The sequence below is a fragment of the Triturus cristatus genome, chromosome 1_1, assembly GCF_964204655.1.
Source record: "Triturus cristatus chromosome 1_1, aTriCri1.1, whole genome shotgun sequence".
Taxonomy (NCBI): domain Eukaryota; kingdom Metazoa; phylum Chordata; class Amphibia; order Caudata; family Salamandridae; genus Triturus; species Triturus cristatus.
The window spans coordinates 14,021,312-14,037,060 of record NC_140579.1 but is presented as its reverse complement, the minus strand read 5'-3'; the positions used below and the strand labels follow the sequence as shown (position 1 = coordinate 14,037,060).

The window sequence follows — 15,749 nt, the reverse complement described above, 5'->3', positions numbered from 1 at the left end:
ACATGTCCTTGTCTGACTGTACGTTTTTAGTTAACAATAATAATGTAAAGGTAACTTTGGCAATTAATGTTTCAGCTGGAGAGAGATGGAAGTTTTTTCTAGTGGCTGTTTCCACTCATGCTAAAGTAGTGCAGAGGATTAAGATGCGTGCTGCAAAGAACATGCTCTTGTGTGTTCAGAGGTTTTCAGTCAACAATAAAAATGTAAAGGTAACTATGGCCATTACTGTTCCTGCTGGAGAGAGATGGGACTTTTATCTAGTGGCTGTTTCCACTCATGTTAAAGTAGCGTAGAGGATTAAGGTGCCTGCTGCAAAGAACATGTCCTTGTGTGTTCAGAGGTTTTCAGTCAACAATAAAAATGTAAAGGTAACTATGGCCATTAATGTTCCTGCTGGAGAGAGATGGGACTTTTATCTAGTGGCTGTTTCCACTCATGTTAAAGTAGCGTAGAGGATTAAGGTGCCTGCTGCAAAGAACATGTCCTTGTGTGTTCAGAGGTTTTCAGGCAACAATAAAAATGTAAAGGTAACTTTGGCGATTAATGTTCCAGCAGGACGGAAATGGAAGTTTTATCTAGTAGCTGTTTCCATTGATGCTAAACGATCACAGACCAGACTTTTATCTAGTGGCTGTTTCCACTCATGTTAAAGTAGCGTAGAGGATTAAGGTGCCTGCTGCAAAGAACATGTCCTTGTGTGTCCAGAGGTTTTCAGGCTACAATAAAAATATAAAGGTAACTTTGGCGATTAATCTTGCTGCTGAAGAGAGATGGGAGTTTTATCTAGCGGCTGTTTCAACTCACGTTAAAGTAACACAGAGGATTAAGATGCCTGCTGCAGAGAACATGTCCATGTGTCTGTAGGTTTTTCAGGCAACAATAAAAATGTACAGGTAACTTTGGCGAATAATGTTCCTGCTGGAGAGAGATGGAAGTTTTATCTTGTGGCTGTTTCCATTCATGCTAAAGTAGCGCAGAGGATTAAGATGCCTGCTGCAAAGAAGATGTCCTTGTGTGTCCCGAGGTTTTCAGGCAACAATAAAAATGTAAAGGTAACTATGGCGATTAATGTTCATGCTGGAGAGAGATGGGACTTTTATCTAGTGGCTGTTTGCACTCACGCTAAAGTAGCGTAGAGGATTAAGATGCCTGCTGCAAAGAACATGTCCTTGTGTGTCCAGAGGTTTTCAGGCTACAATAAAAATATAAAGGTAACTTTGGCGATTAATCTTGCTGCTAAAGAGAGATGGGAGTTTTATCTAGCGGCTGTTTCCACTCACGTTAAAGTAACACAGAGGATTAAGATGCCTGCTGCAGAGAACATGTCCGTGTGTCTGTAGGTTTTTCAGGCAACAATAAAAATGTAAGGGTAACTGTGGCGAATAATGTTCCTGCTGGAGAGAGATGGAAGTTTTATCTTGTGGCTTTTTCCACTCATGCTAAAGTAGCGCAGAGGATTAAGATGCCTGCTGCAAAGAAGATGTCCTTGTGTGTCCCGAGGTTTTCAGGCAACAATAAAAATGTAAAGGTAGTTTTGGCGATTAAATATACTGCTCTAGGGAGATGGGACTTTTATCTAGTGGCTGTTTCCACTCATGTTAAAGTAGCGTAGAGGATTAAGATGCCTGCTGCAAAGAACATGTCCTTGTGTGTCCAGAGGTTTTCAGGCTACAATAAAAATATAAAGGTAACTTTGGCGATTAATCTTGCTGCTGAAGAGAGATGGGAGTTTTATCTAGCGGCTGTTTCAACTCACGTTAAAGTAACACAGAGGATTAAGATGCCTGCTGCAGAGAACATGTCCGTGTGTCTGTAGGTTTTTCAGGCAACAATAAAAATGTACAGGTAACTTTGGCAAATAATGTTCCTGCTGGAGAGAGATGGAAGTTTTATCTTGTGGCTGTTTCCACTCATGCTAAAGTAGCGCAGAGGATTAAGATGCCTGCTGCAAAGAAGATGTCCTTGTGTGTCCCGAGGTTTTCAGTCAACAATAAAAATGTAAAGGTAACTATGGCGGTTAATGTTCCTGCTGGAGAGGGATGGGACTTTTATCTAGTGGCTGTTTCCACTCATGTTAAAGCGGCGTAGAGGATTAAGGTGCCTGCTGCAAAGAACATGTCCTTGTGTGTTCAGAGGTTTTCAGGCAACAATAAAAATGTAAAGGTAACTTTGGCGATTAATGTTCCAGCAGGACGGAAATGGAAGTTTTATCTAGTAGCTTTTTCCATTGATGCTAAACGATCACAGAGGATTAAGATGCCTGCTGCAAAGAACATGTCCTTGTGTGTCCAGAGGTTTTCAGGCTACAATAAAAATATAAAGGTAACTTTGGCGATTAATCTTGCTGCTGAAGAGAGATGGGAGTTTTATCTAGCGGCTGTTTCAACTCACGTTAAAGTAACACAGAGGATTAAGATGCCTGCTGCAGAGAACATGTCCGTGTGTCTGTAGGTTTTTCAGGCAACAATAAAAATGTACAGGTAACTTTGGCAAATAATGTTCCTGCTGGAGAGAGATGGAAGTTTTATCTTGTGGCTGTTTCCACTCATGCTAAAGTAGCGCAGAGGATTAAGATGCCTGCTGCAAAGAAGATGTCCTTGTGTGTCCCGAGGTTTTCAGTCAACAATAAAAATGTAAAGGTAACTATGGCGATTAATGTTCCTGCTGGAGAGAGATGGGAGTTTTATCTAGCGGCTGTTTCCACTCATGTTAAAGTAACACAGAGGATTAAGATGCCTGCTGCAGAGAACATGTCCGTGTGTCTGTAGGTTTTTCAGGCAACAATAAAAATGTAAAGGTAACTTTGGCGAATAATGTTCCTGCTGGAGAGAGACGGAAGTTTTATCTTGTGGCTGTTTCCACTCATGCTAAAGTAGCGCAGAGGATTAAGATGCCTGCTGCAAAGAAGATGTCCTTGTGTGTCCCGAGGTTTTCAGGCAACAATAAAAATGTAAAGGTAGTTTTGGCGATTAAATATACTGCTCTAGGGAGATGGCAGTTTTATCTAGTGGCTGTTTCCACTCATGCTGAAGTAGCGCAGAAGATTAAGATACCTGCTGCAAAGAACATGTCCTTGCGTTTTCAGGCGACATTAAAAATGTAAAGGGAACTTTGGCGATTAATGTTCCTGCTGGAGAGAGATGGGAGTTTAATTTAGTGGCTGCTTCCAGTGATGCTAAAGTGGCCAGAGGATTAAGATGCGTGCCTGCTGCAAAGAACATGTTTTTGTGTGTTCAGAGGTTTTCAGGCAACAATAAAAATGTAATGGTAACTTTGGCAATTAAGGTTCCTGCTGGAGAGAGCCATTAGAGTTTTATCTAGTGGTTGTTCCGACTCATGTTAAAGTGACGCAGAGGATTAAGAGCCCTGCTGCAAAGAACATGTCCTTGTGTGTCCAGAGGTTTTCAGGCAACAATAAAAATGTAAAGGTAACCTTGGCTATTAATGTTTCTGTGGGAGAGAGATAGGAAGGTTTATCTTGTGGCTGTTTCCACTCATGTTAAAGTAGCAAAGAGGATTAAGATGCCTGCTGCATAGAACATGTCCTTGTGTGTTCAGAGGTTTTTAGGCAACACTAAAAATGTGAAGGTAACTTTGGCGATTGATGTTCCTGCTGGAGAGAGATGGAAGTTTTATCTAGAGCATGTTTCCACTCATGCTGAAGTAGCACAGAGGATTAAAATGCCTGCTGCAAAGAGCAAGTCCTTGTGTGGTCTGAGGTTTTCAGGCAACAATAAAAATGTAAACGTTAACTTTGGAAATTAATGTTCCTGTAGGAGACAGATCGGAGTTTTATCCAATGGCTGTTTCCAGTTATGCTAAAGTTTCGCAGAGGATTAAGGTGCCTGCTGCAAAGCACATTTCTTTGTGTGTTCAGAGGTTTTCAGGCGACAATAAAAATGTCAATGTAAATTTGGCGATTAAGGTTCCTGCGGGAGTGAGAAGGAAGTTGTAGGTAGTGGCCTTATCCTTCAAGGAGTATGTGGGAGGTGCGAGGCTACAGTGGAACTAGATTTGACTTTACAAAAAAGTGTTGGAAGAGTTTATCTGGTAATGGGGAGGGGGCGTTTGTGAGGCAAACGGTGTGTGAGTCCAGAGTCTTTTTTTTGGGGGGTAGAATATGTTGTATTTATTGTACTTTATGGGGTACAGTAAATTTCGGTGTTTTAAAAAAACAAAGTTGCTAGATCATTGCAATGAGTGACTGTGGGTTCTGGGAAATTGCCGCCAATCGATGTGGTTAGGGATTTAACAATTTGGAAACACAAACAGTAACGTAAGACTTAACGACAGGTCGGTAGTTTCGTTGTTTTCAATCGATATTTAACTATTATATACATGTTAGATTGGTCCATGGGGCCATGCATATTACATTTACCCTTATTGCCCTTTCAATAGTTTGCAGACAAGCATTATTAATCTAATTACAATTGGTGATTTTTGTTGTAAATATGCATATGCCACCCACATGCACCCCAGTACACTACCCACATGCATCCCACCAACAACACACCACACCATGCCACTGCCCCAGGTCACTGCACTAGACACCAAGTTTGCAGTACGGAGCACAGCAGCCACACTGCTCTGCAACATACCTAAACACTCACAAGCTCCTAAAGGCGAGACCTGTTGGCTATGCCAATGCTTGTTTAATTCTGCAGAGATTTATATGTTACATGCGGTTTGGTGTATGAGTCACACGGCAAACATTGTCTGCCCTTGTTTTAAAAATGTACAAGGAGAAGAGATACATAGTTTCACGTGAGGCTTTTGGTTGTCATGGCAACAGGTGAGAGGGTCGTTGTGAAGAAGGTCCTTTGGAATGTTGGTGTTTGAACCGTGGATGACAGTTGGGGGGCGGGAGTGGGGGGGGCAGGGGGGGCTCACACCAGCCTCAGCTCCGCTCCTGTCCAGAGCCAGAAGTGCGGGAAGAGCCTCTGCGTGAAGGGCGCCCGCGGGAAGGAGTAGAGAAGCTCCATGGAGTCCGCATTGTACAGGGACAGCCGCCCCCCCTCGTAGTCCAGATACACCCCCAGCTTCAGGGGCTTCTCACGAGGGGACAGAGGGGTCGCATGGGAGGTGAGAGCCGTGTACTGACCCCCCGACCCCAGCACAGCCCAGACTCCCCCCTCAGGTGACCATGTGATCACTCCCTTCCTGTCCACAGACTCTGCTGCGACCCCCACATGCCACTGCACCCCCTCCCGCAGCAGCTGCACCTCCCAGTAATGTCTGCCGGAGGTGAACCCCTCGCTCCCCAGCACAGAGGGGCAGAGAGTGAATCTCTTGGGGGTGTCCGGCAGGCGCTGTGCTCTGCCCGTCTCTCTCACACGTCGCCCCCCCTCAGACAGGAGGAGCCGAGGATGAGCCGTGTCAGGATCCAGAGTCACCATCACTGCAGGGAAGAGATTCACAATTAGAGATTTAACGACACAAAGAAAGGCTGTAATTACTGCTTCTGTTTTACATGCGATTAATGTACACCACACCTGGAAGGAGCACGCGGCGCTAGAGAGCGCGGCACTAGGCTGGTCACTAGACTAAAGAGCGTATTCATCCAGAGCACACACTACACCAAACACCACACTGCACTACACAGGACATTCTACTACACACTACACTGCACTGCACCAGGTGACATACTACATTGCACGACCACACATGACGCACACTACAATAACAGAGTAACAGCAACTTGATTAGATGGTACGGAGTGACAGAGCTCCTACAAGGAAATCAGTACTAGTCAGTACACTGCATGAGACGGCACAGAGTAACTGACAGCTACTCTAAGGTATACTGTAGTAGTCAGTACACTATTTTAGATGGAATATAGTTCCAGAGCTACTAGAACATATAATGTACTAGTCAGTAGACTGTATTAGATGGCACAGAGTGACAGATGTACTAGAAGGTATTCTGTACTTGTGAGTACACTGTATTAGATGGCACCATAGTCACATGCAGCATAGCCACATACAGGATTACCACATGCAGCATAGCCATGTGCAGCATAACCACATGCAGCATAGCCACATGCAGTCTTACTACATGCAGCATAGCCACATACAGTATAGCCATGTGCAGCATAACCACATGCAGTATTACCACATACAGGATTACCACATGCAGTATTCCCACGTGCATGATTGCCATGTGCAGCATAACCACATGCAGTATTACCACATGCAGGATTACCACATGCAGTATAGCCACATGTGGTTCCACTCAACCAGATATTACTGGGGACACATTCCACTTTGGCTGAAATTACAGAAATTGTAGCAGGAAAACGACAAATAGTGTTCAGGAATTATCTGCAGAAATCAGGGCAGCAGTACTCTACTGTTGTCTGGTGTTGTGTGTGTGAGTGCATGCATGGCATGAGTGCATATGTGCGTGATGCGACGGGCCTAACTGCAAGTGCAGGGTGTGAGTGTGGACTGTGAGGGAAGATCTCATGAATTGTGTGCGTGCGCTAGGTCAGTGTGGGTGCATGCACTACGTCAGTGTAGGTGCATGTGCTAGGTCAGTGTGGATGCATGCGCTAGGTCAGTGTAGGTGCATGTGCTAGGTCAGTGTGGACGCATGCGCTAGGTCAGCGTAGATGCATGTCCAAGGTCAGTGTGGATGCATGCGCTAGGTCAGCGTAGATGCATGTGCTAGGTCAGTGTGGACACATGCGCAAGGTCAGCGTAGATGCATGTGCTAGGTCAGTGTGGATGCATGCGCTAGGTCAGCATAGATGCATGCGCTAGGCCAGTGTAGGAGCATGCTCTAGGTCAGTGTAGGTGCATGCGCTAGGCCAGTGAAGCTGCATGCTCTAGGTCAGTGTAGGTGCATGCGCTAGGTCAGTGTAGGTGCAAGCGCTAGGTCAGTGTGGATGCATGTGCTAGGCCAGTGTAGGTGCATGCTCTAGGTCAGTGTAGGTGCATGCTCTAGGTCTGTGTAGGTGCATGCGCTAGGTCAGTGTAGGTGCATGCGCTGGGTCAGTGTAGGTGCATGCTCTGGGTCAGTGTAGGTGCATGCTCTAGGTCAGTGTAGGTGCATGCGCTGGGTCAGTGTAGGTGCATGCTCTAGGTCAGTGTAGATGCATTCTCTAGGTCAGTGTAGGTGCATGCTCTAGGTCAGTGAAGGTGCATGCTCTAGGTCAGTGAAGGTGCATGCTCTACGTCAGTGTAGATGCATGCGCTAGGTCAGTGTCGGTGCATGCGCTAGGTCAGTGTAGGTGCATGCTCTAGGTCAGTGTAGGTGCATGCGCTAGGTCAGTGTAGGTGCATGCGCTAGGTCAGTGTAGATGCATGCGCTAGGTTAGTGTAGATGTATGTGCTAGGTCAGTGTAGGTGCATGCACTAGGTCAGTGTAGGTGCATGCTCTAGGTCAGTGTAGATGCATGTTCTAGGTCACTGTAGGTGCATGTTCTAGGTCAGTGTAGATGCATGCGCTGGGTTAGTGTAGATGTATGTTCTAGGTCAGTGTAGGTGCATGCACTAGGTCAGTGTAGGTGCATGCTCTAGGTCAGTGTAGATGCATGTTCTAGGTCACTGTAGGTGCATGTTCTAGGTCAGTGTAGGTGCATGCGCTAGGTCAGTGTAGGTGCATGCTCTAGGTCAGTGTAGGTGCATGCGCTAGGCCAGTGTAGGCGCATGCTCTAGGTCAGTGTAGGTGCATGCCATAGGTCAGTGTAGGTGCATGCGCTAGGTCAGTGTAGGTGCATGCCATAGGTCAGTGTAGGTGCATGCCATAGGTCAGTGTAGGTGCATGCGCTAGGTCAGTGTAGGTGCATGCTCTAGGTCAGTGTAGGTGCATGCGCTAGGTCAGTGTAGGTGCATGCACTACGTCAGTGTAGGTGCATGCGCTAGGTCAGTGTAGGTGCATGTGCTAGGTCAGTGTAGGTGCATGCGCTAGGTCAGTGTAGGTGCATGCGCTAAGTCAGTGTAGGTGCATGCGCTAGGTCAGTGTCGGTGCATGCGCTAGGTCAGTGTAGGTGCATGCGCTAGGTCAGTGTAGGTGCATGCGCTAGGTCAGTGTAGGTGCATGCGCTAGGTCACTGTAGGTGCATGTTCTAGGTCAGTGTAGGTGCATGCGCTAGGTAAGTGTAGGTGCATGCTCTAGGTCAGTGCAGGTGCATGCTCTAGATCAGTATAGGTGAATGTGCTAGGTCAGTGTCGGTGCATGCGCTAGGTCAGTGTAGATGCATGCACTAGGTCAGTGTAGGTGCATGCTCTAGGTCAGTGTAGGTGCATGTTCTAGGTCAGTGTAGGTGCATGCTCTAGGTCAGTGTAGGTACATGGTCTAGGTCAGTGTAGGTGCATGCGCTAGGTCAGTGTAGGTGCATGCTCTAGGTCAGTGTAGGTGCATGCACTAGGTCAGTGTAGGTGCATGCACTAGGTCAGTGTAGGTGCATGTGCTAGGTCAGTGTAGGTGCATGCTCTAGGTCAGTGTAGACGCATGCTCTAGGTCAGTGTAGGTGCATGCCATAGGTCAGTGTAGGTGCATGCGCTAGGTCAGTGTAGGTGCATGCCATAGGTCAGTGTAGGTGCATGCCATAGGTCAGTGTAGGTGCATGCGCTAGGTCAGTGTAGGTGCATGCTCTAGGTCAGTGTAGGTGCATGCGCTAGGTCAGTGTAGGTGCATGCACTACGTCAGTGTAGGTGCATGCGCTAGGTCAGTGTAGGTGCATGTGCTAGGTCAGTGTAGGTGCATGCGCTAGGTCAGTGTAGGTGCATGCGCTAGGTCAGTGTAGGTGCATGCGCTAGGTCAGTGTCGGTGCATGCGCTAGGTCAGTGTAGGTGCATGCGCTAGGTCAGTGTAGGTGCATGCGCTAGGTCAGTGTAGGTGCATGCGCTAGGTCACTGTAGGTGCATGTTCTAGGTCAGTGTAGGTGCATGCGCTAGGTCAGTGTAGGTGCATGCTCTAGGTCAGTGTAGGTGCATGCTCTAGATCAGTATAGGTGCATGTGCTAGGTCAGTGTCGGTGCATGCGCTAGGTCAGTGTAGATGCATGCACTAGGTCAGTGTAGGTGCATGCTCTAGGTCAGTGTAGGTGCATGTTCTAGGTCAGTGTAGGTGCATGCTCTAGGTCAGTGTAGGTGCATGGTCTAGGTCAGTGTAGGTGCATGCGCTAGGTCAGTGTAGGTGCATGCTCTAGGTCAGTGTAGGTGCATGCACTAGGTCAGTGTAGGTGCATGCACTAGGTCAGTGTAGGTGCATGTGCTAGGTCAGTGTAGGTGCATGCACTACGTCAGTGTAGGGCACCATACCATAGCACACCACACCATCGCACACCACACCATACCATACCATAACACGCCACACCATACCATAGCCCACCACACCATACCATAGCACACCACACCATAACATAGCACACCACGCCACACCATACCATAGCACACCACACCATAGCACACCACACCATACAGCGCTGGGACACTCCCGGGTAGCCATGCGGTTTACAAATGCTTTTTCATTCATTCGTTCATTCATTCATTCATACCATAGCACACCACACCACATCATACCATATCATGTTCATGAACAGTAATATTCAGAGCTAATCATCACAATGGTATTTACCTTTATAACTCTTCACCAACTCTGGGCACTGAATCTTCACATTATTACACCTGTAATAACACACACAGCATCTTTGTATTAAAGAACAATGACAGCTAACAAAGGATGAACATCACATAAGACCCGTATTTGGAATAAGATTCAGTATTAAGAGCAGCGCCGGTGGACTAGAGCTCAGTGTGAGTTACTGTTAGAAGGTGGTTCTGACACTATGGGCCGCCCGGAATTTTCGCTTTTTGAGCACCTAATTGTTGAGCTTTTACTGTGGGGGAGCCTCATAAGGTGGGGCTCACCCACAGTGAACTCAGGATGTAAGAGACTGCAGGGGGATTTTACTGGGGTCCCACTGGCTTCATCAGGCCCCTGCGCAGCAGCTGGAGTAAGGGACACCGAGCTGGTTACATCCAAACACATGTGTACATGCGTGTGCACACGTGTACGGGCTGCACAGGGGAGATTCCTAGCGTGTGCAGTCCAGGAGCAGCTACAAAGTGAATGGTGTGGCAGGACTTATGCAGTATTGGGTGGTGACATGGAATAGGCTTTATAGACTGGAAAGAAACATGCCAGGGAAAGTCAGTGTGTTTTACTGTGTTTTCACTTCATTAATCCCCTATGGGAATGAGGAGCCAGGGGCTAGATTAACTTCCATTAGGCCTACAGATTCCAGACACGCACTTAAGTCCACTGTAGCGGATGTGAAAAGAAGTATTCTGCAGAGTCCAAAGTCATATTTGTACTGCTTTTGGGTCATCCAGAACTGTCATATTTCTCTGAGCCAGCCATGACCAGACCCAGCCTGAGGGCTGACCTCAGCTGGGTGGATTGATAACCTTTCTTCCACAAGCGAGGGCCTCCTCTCCATGAAGAGATGATGGGTGGGGCTACAGGCTCATCCATCACTAGGTGCCAGGTGCCAGGCTGCACCAAGGAGGGAAGGAGTTGGGTTTCAGAGGCCATGTGGCCAGAGACACTGGAGGACGCCATTTTGAACAAACCCAGAGGCTGGACACGAAGGAGGGAGCAGGGGCAGGGACGTGATGTGTCGTTGTTCGATAGGACCAGCAGAGACTTTCTGCCAGCCCCGTACTCAACTTTTAAAAAGTGCTTGCACAGGAAGAGAAGCTCTCTGGGGTGTGTGCTCGGCTGAGGCTGAAAGTGCTGGAGCCTGGCGCAATGGGCAGGTGGAAGGAGAGACCCCCCGACGGCCTCCAGGACCCTAACAGCACCAGGAGAAGAGCCCAGGACCGGTGCGCAGAAGCAGGGGCCTCTGCGCAGGGAGAAGAGACGCCAAGGAGGAGAGCCAGGCGAAAGGCAGGCGCAGGGAGCCAGTGAAGACAGCTCCCTGCTGAATCCACCCTCTCAGAAAGGAGACCCCCTGACTGCCTCCAGGACCCTATCAGCACCAGAAGAAGAGCCCAGGACCGGTGCACAGAAGCAGTGGCCCCTGCGCAGGGAGAAGAGAGGCCAAGGAGGAGAGCCTGGCGAAAGGCAGGCGCAGGGAGCCAGTGAAGACAGCTCCCTGCTGAATCCACCCTCTCAGAAAGGAGACCCCCTGTCTGCCCCCAGGACCCTAACAGCACCAGAAGAAGAGCCCAGGACCGGTGCGCAGGAGCAGTGGCCCCTGCGCAGGGAGAAGAGAGGCCAAGGAGGAGAGCCAGGCGAGAGGCTGGCGCAGGGGGCCAGTGAAGACAGCTCCCTGCTGAATCCACCCTCTCAGAAAGGAGACCCCCTGACTGCCCCCAGGACCCCATCAGCACCAGAAGAAGAGCCCAGGACCGGTGCGCAGGAGCAGGGGCCTCTGCGCAGGGAGAAGAGAGGCCACGGAGGAGAGCCAGGCGAAAGGCAGGCGCAGGGAGCCAGTGAAGACAGCTCCCTGCTGAATCCACCCTCTCAGAAAGGAGACCCCCCGACGGCCTCCAGGACCCTATCAGCACCAGAAGAAGAGCCCAGGACCGGTGCACAGAAGCAGGGGCCTCTGCGCAGGGAGGAGAGAGGCCAAGGAGGAGAGCCAGGCGAAAGGCAGGCGCAGGGAGCCAGTGAAGACAGCTCCCTGCTGAATCCACCCTCTCAGAAAGGAGACCCCCTGACTGCCCCCAGGACTCTATCAGCACCAGAAGAAGAGCCCAGGACCGGTGCGCAGGAGCAGTGGCCTCTGCGCAGGGAGAAGAGAGGCCAAGGAGGAGAGCCAGGCGAAAGGCTGGCGCAGGGAGCCAGTGAAGACAGCTCCCTGCTGAATCCACCCTCTCAGAAAGGAGACCCCCCGACGGCCTCCAGGACCCTATCAGCACCAGAAGAAGAGCCCAGGACCGGTGCGCAGGAGCAGTGGCCTCTGCGCAGGGAGAAGAGAGGCCAAGGAGGAGAGCCAGGCGAAAGGCTGGGGCAGGGAGCCAGTGAAGACAGCTCCCTGCTGAATCCACCCTCTCAGAAAGGAGACCCCCTGACTTCCCCCAGGACCCTATCAGCACCAGAAGAAGAGCCCAGGACCAGTGCGCAGGAGCAGGGGCCTCTGCGCAGGGAGAAGAGAGGCCAAGGAGGAGAGCCAGGCGAAAGGCTGGCGCAGGGAGCCAGTGAAGACAGTTAAGAAGGTGGTGAAGAGATCTAATTGCACCAGAAATGCTTTTACTTATGTTATTTCTTTTAGAGGAACTGAAGGTCACATGTGTAATATGAAGCACTTGTATGAGGTGATGTCATAAGCAAAGTGGGGTTATATTGCCAGACATTCCTCCTAGGGTGTCTGGCTGTATATGCGTAATCCTGTGATTTTATCTGTGATGCCTTTAGGGGCTGCAATTGCAATGCATTCTAGTGACCCACAAATGTGATGAGTACTCTTATTGTAAAGTGTTCAAGATGATGCGCATACATGGGAGTGGTGGTACTAGACCCCACCCCCCTGCGGGAGGGGTGGAGATGTTATGCAATGTCACAAAGTAATTCCAACAGCTTATGTATATTTTAAATTGGTGCATAGTATTGAGTGGTGTGTGTGTTTAACAAATGTACTCTTACTTTTATAAAGCAAAGTATAGACTGGACAATCAATTATTGAGTGTTATTTTTGCGCACCTGCAAATGGCGATTACTAGCCCACACCACCTCCCTTGAGTAAGCCTCAGACTGCTCTGCAACGCTACCCTCTGAGAGTCAGGCGCTACAATTGGGTGGTTGGTTCCCAGTGAAGGACAAACGTAGTCATGTTATTTGTGCCGGCCTCACAGAGGCTGCCTCGTTTTCCAACAGTTACTGTTCATACACAACAGTCAAAGCTCTAACGATATCCAAAAGTACCTTTAACATCTTATGACAGGATGTGGGTGTTCTAAGGCAGATAGCTCAGTGAGACCAGCGCACTTCATGTGATGCTATGGAGTGCCTCAGCATGGGTCTTCTAGGAGCTATAGTTAGCTCAGTGATACCAGCACGCTTCATGTGATGCTATGAGTGCCTCAGCATGGGTCTTCTAGGAGCTATAGTTAGCTCAGTGATACCAGCACGCTTCATGTGATGCTATGGAGTGCCTCTGCATGGGTCTTCTAGGAGCTATAGTTAGCTCAGTGATACCAGCACGCTTCATGTGATGCTATGGAGTGCCTCAGCATGGGTCTTGTAGGAGCTATAGTTAGCTCAGTGAGACCAGCACGCTTCATGTGATGCTATGGAGTGCCTCTGCGTGGGTCTTGTAGGAGCTATAGTTAGCTCAGTGAGACCAGCGCGCTTCATGTGATGCTATGGAGTGCCTCAGCATGGGTCTTCTAGGAGCTATAGTTAGCTCAGTGAGACCAGCGCGCTTCATGTGATGCTATGAGTGCCTCAGCATGGGTCTTCTAGGAGCTATAGTTAGCTCAGTGATACCAGCGCGCTTCATGTGATGCCATGGAGTGCCTCAGCATGGGTCTTCTAGGAGCTATAGTTAGCTCAGTGACACCAGCACGCTTTAATTTTAGGCCGTAGGGGAAGGATCACAGAGGGAGAGATGAGGGAACAGGTTAGGAGGCTCAGTAAAGGGAAAGCAGCGGGTCCAGGCGGGATCACAGAGGGAGAGATAAGGGAACAGGTTTGGAGGCTCAGTAAAGGGAAAGCAGCAGGCCCAGAAGGGATCACTGAGGGAGAGATAAGGGAACCGGTTAGGAGGCTTAGTAAAGGGAAAGCAGCAGAGCCAGAGGGGATCAAAGAGGGAGAGATAAGGGAACAGGTTTGGAGGCTCAGTAAAGGGAAAGCAGCAGGCTCAGGTGGGATCACAGAGGGAGAGATAAGGGAACAGGTTAGGAGGTTCAGTAAAGGGAAAGCAGCAGGCTCAGGTGGGATCACAGAGGGAGAGATAAGGGAACAGGTTAGGGGCTCAGTAAAGGGAAAGCAGCAGCCCAGAGGGGATCAAAGAGGGAGAGATAAGGGAACAGGTTTGGAGGCTCAGTAAAGGGAAAGCAGCAGGCTCAGGTGGGATCACAGAGGGAGAGATAAGGGAACAGGTTAGGGGCTCAGTAAAGGGAAAGCAGCAGCCCAGAGGGGATCAAAGAGGGAGAGATAAGGGAACAGGTTTGGAGGCTCAGTAAAGGGAAAGCAGCAGGCTCAGGTGGGATCACAGAGGGAGAGATAAGGGAACAGGTTAGGGGCTCAGTAAAGGGAAAGCAGCAGGCCCAGAGGGGAGCACAGAGGGAGAGATAAGGGAACAGGTTACGAGGCTCAGTCACGGGAAAGCAGCAGGCCCAGACGGGATCATAGAGGGGGGATAAGGGAACGGGTTAGGAGGCCTTCCAGGACTGGCAATGCCGGGCACCGGGCAATCCCCCGGGAGGCTGCCAGGGGTGGGGGCCGTTTTTTTTGGCCGGGGGCCGGTTTTGCTGCTGGGGCCGATTTTTTTAACACAGTCACTAGTACAGTAGTCACTGACTCGTCACTACTGTACGCTGCTGCGCGGCGGCATGCGTCTGTGTGACTCTCTCTGTCCTCGCTCCGCGCAAATACGTAATCAATCTCTGCTGCTAATCAAATAATGCATTGGAGTGCGAGTGCCATTTTAGGGGGTGGGTCGTGCGTGTACGTGCAGCACGCAGATGTCTCCGACGCCGCCGCGTCTGTGTGGTCTCTTAGTCTTCTTCAGTTCACCCACCCATCTTAGGGGGGTGGGGCGGGCGCGGCTGTTGGTGACATGCGCATTAGGGCTCGCTCAAAAAAAAGTGCGCGAGTGACCCGCATTCCAGAGGCCCTCTCTTGGCACCGTCCCCATAATTTAATTATTTCTAGCCCTGGCCCCTGCCTGTCCCAGTGTCCCTGCTGCCGACTGTCTGCCGCCCGCAGGTGAGTGTCATTTGCATTTTTGCACATTGTTTGCATTTGCAATCAGATAATATATTACACAATACCACAGCAGAAGCCAGAAGGTGCAGTAGGAGCGCGGGGTCAACGCGGGTAAATAACCGTAGGATCGAAGTACATGTAGGCAACCGCGGGAGGGGCAGAGCTGAAGTCTTAAGACCAGAGGGCTACAGTGGGACAGGAAGAAACGTGCATTGTTTGTATTAGCTCCATTGTCATTTATGGGGTCTGCTTATTGGAGACATCATTTCACATCGTGTGCGCGTCTGCGCGTTTTTATTGTTTGCCTTTGCAACATTAACTTGACATTTCATCACGTATGCTGTTCAGGTTATGTGTGGAGTTATTGAACATAGCGCTAAAATGACGAGGCCGGCGGCTTTTTCTGCACAGACGCATCGCCCCATTTCTGTTTTCTTTTTTCTATGCGCTTCGCTGAGAGTGCCTCCTGCGCCCTGGTCTCTGGGGCTCACATGAGCATTACCTTTACCTGTCATCAGCAGTCAGAAGACAGCACATGGGCTATAAGGGGTCGGCATCTGGAGGGTGTAGAGAAGGGGGGGGGTGTATAGATTCATCATGGCACTGTGGGCCTATTAAACAAAAGGTTTTTCCAAGTTTTGCAAACTGACAAATCAAATCTTGCCTTTCTTGGAAATGTTGTACATTAGCTCCTGTGCTGCAGAAAGTGTGATTACATTCAGACACAGGTGCACAGCTCTGATCTGGGCCTGCGCAGGCGTTCAAGCGAAGGCCCGCGGGGCTTGATCATGAACAAGGTGCCATGCACAAGAGGAGAAGAGAACTGTGTTATGCCTGTTTTCAGTTAAACTGGAAAAGTTGTATAAA

General features: G+C 49.5%; 1 protein-coding gene across 2 annotated transcripts in view; it reads right to left on the bottom strand.

Moving 5' to 3' along the window:
- Nucleotides 1-4,632: 4,632 nt before the first annotated feature.
- LOC146869134 (E3 ubiquitin-protein ligase TRIM39-like) overlaps nucleotides 4,633-15,749 on the bottom strand; it is a 48,105-nt gene continuing 36,988 nt past the window's right edge. For both annotated transcript variants that reach the window (XM_085630966.1, XM_085631153.1), the window contains exons 5-6: nucleotides 9,582-9,631; nucleotides 4,633-5,398 (exon numbers count right to left, since the gene is read on the bottom strand). In XM_085630966.1, coding sequence (XP_085487092.1) covers nucleotides 4,887-5,398; nucleotides 9,582-9,631 — 562 coding nt within the window. In that variant the 3' untranslated portion in view covers nucleotides 4,633-4,886. The remainder of the gene's footprint in view (nucleotides 5,399-9,581; nucleotides 9,632-15,749) is intronic.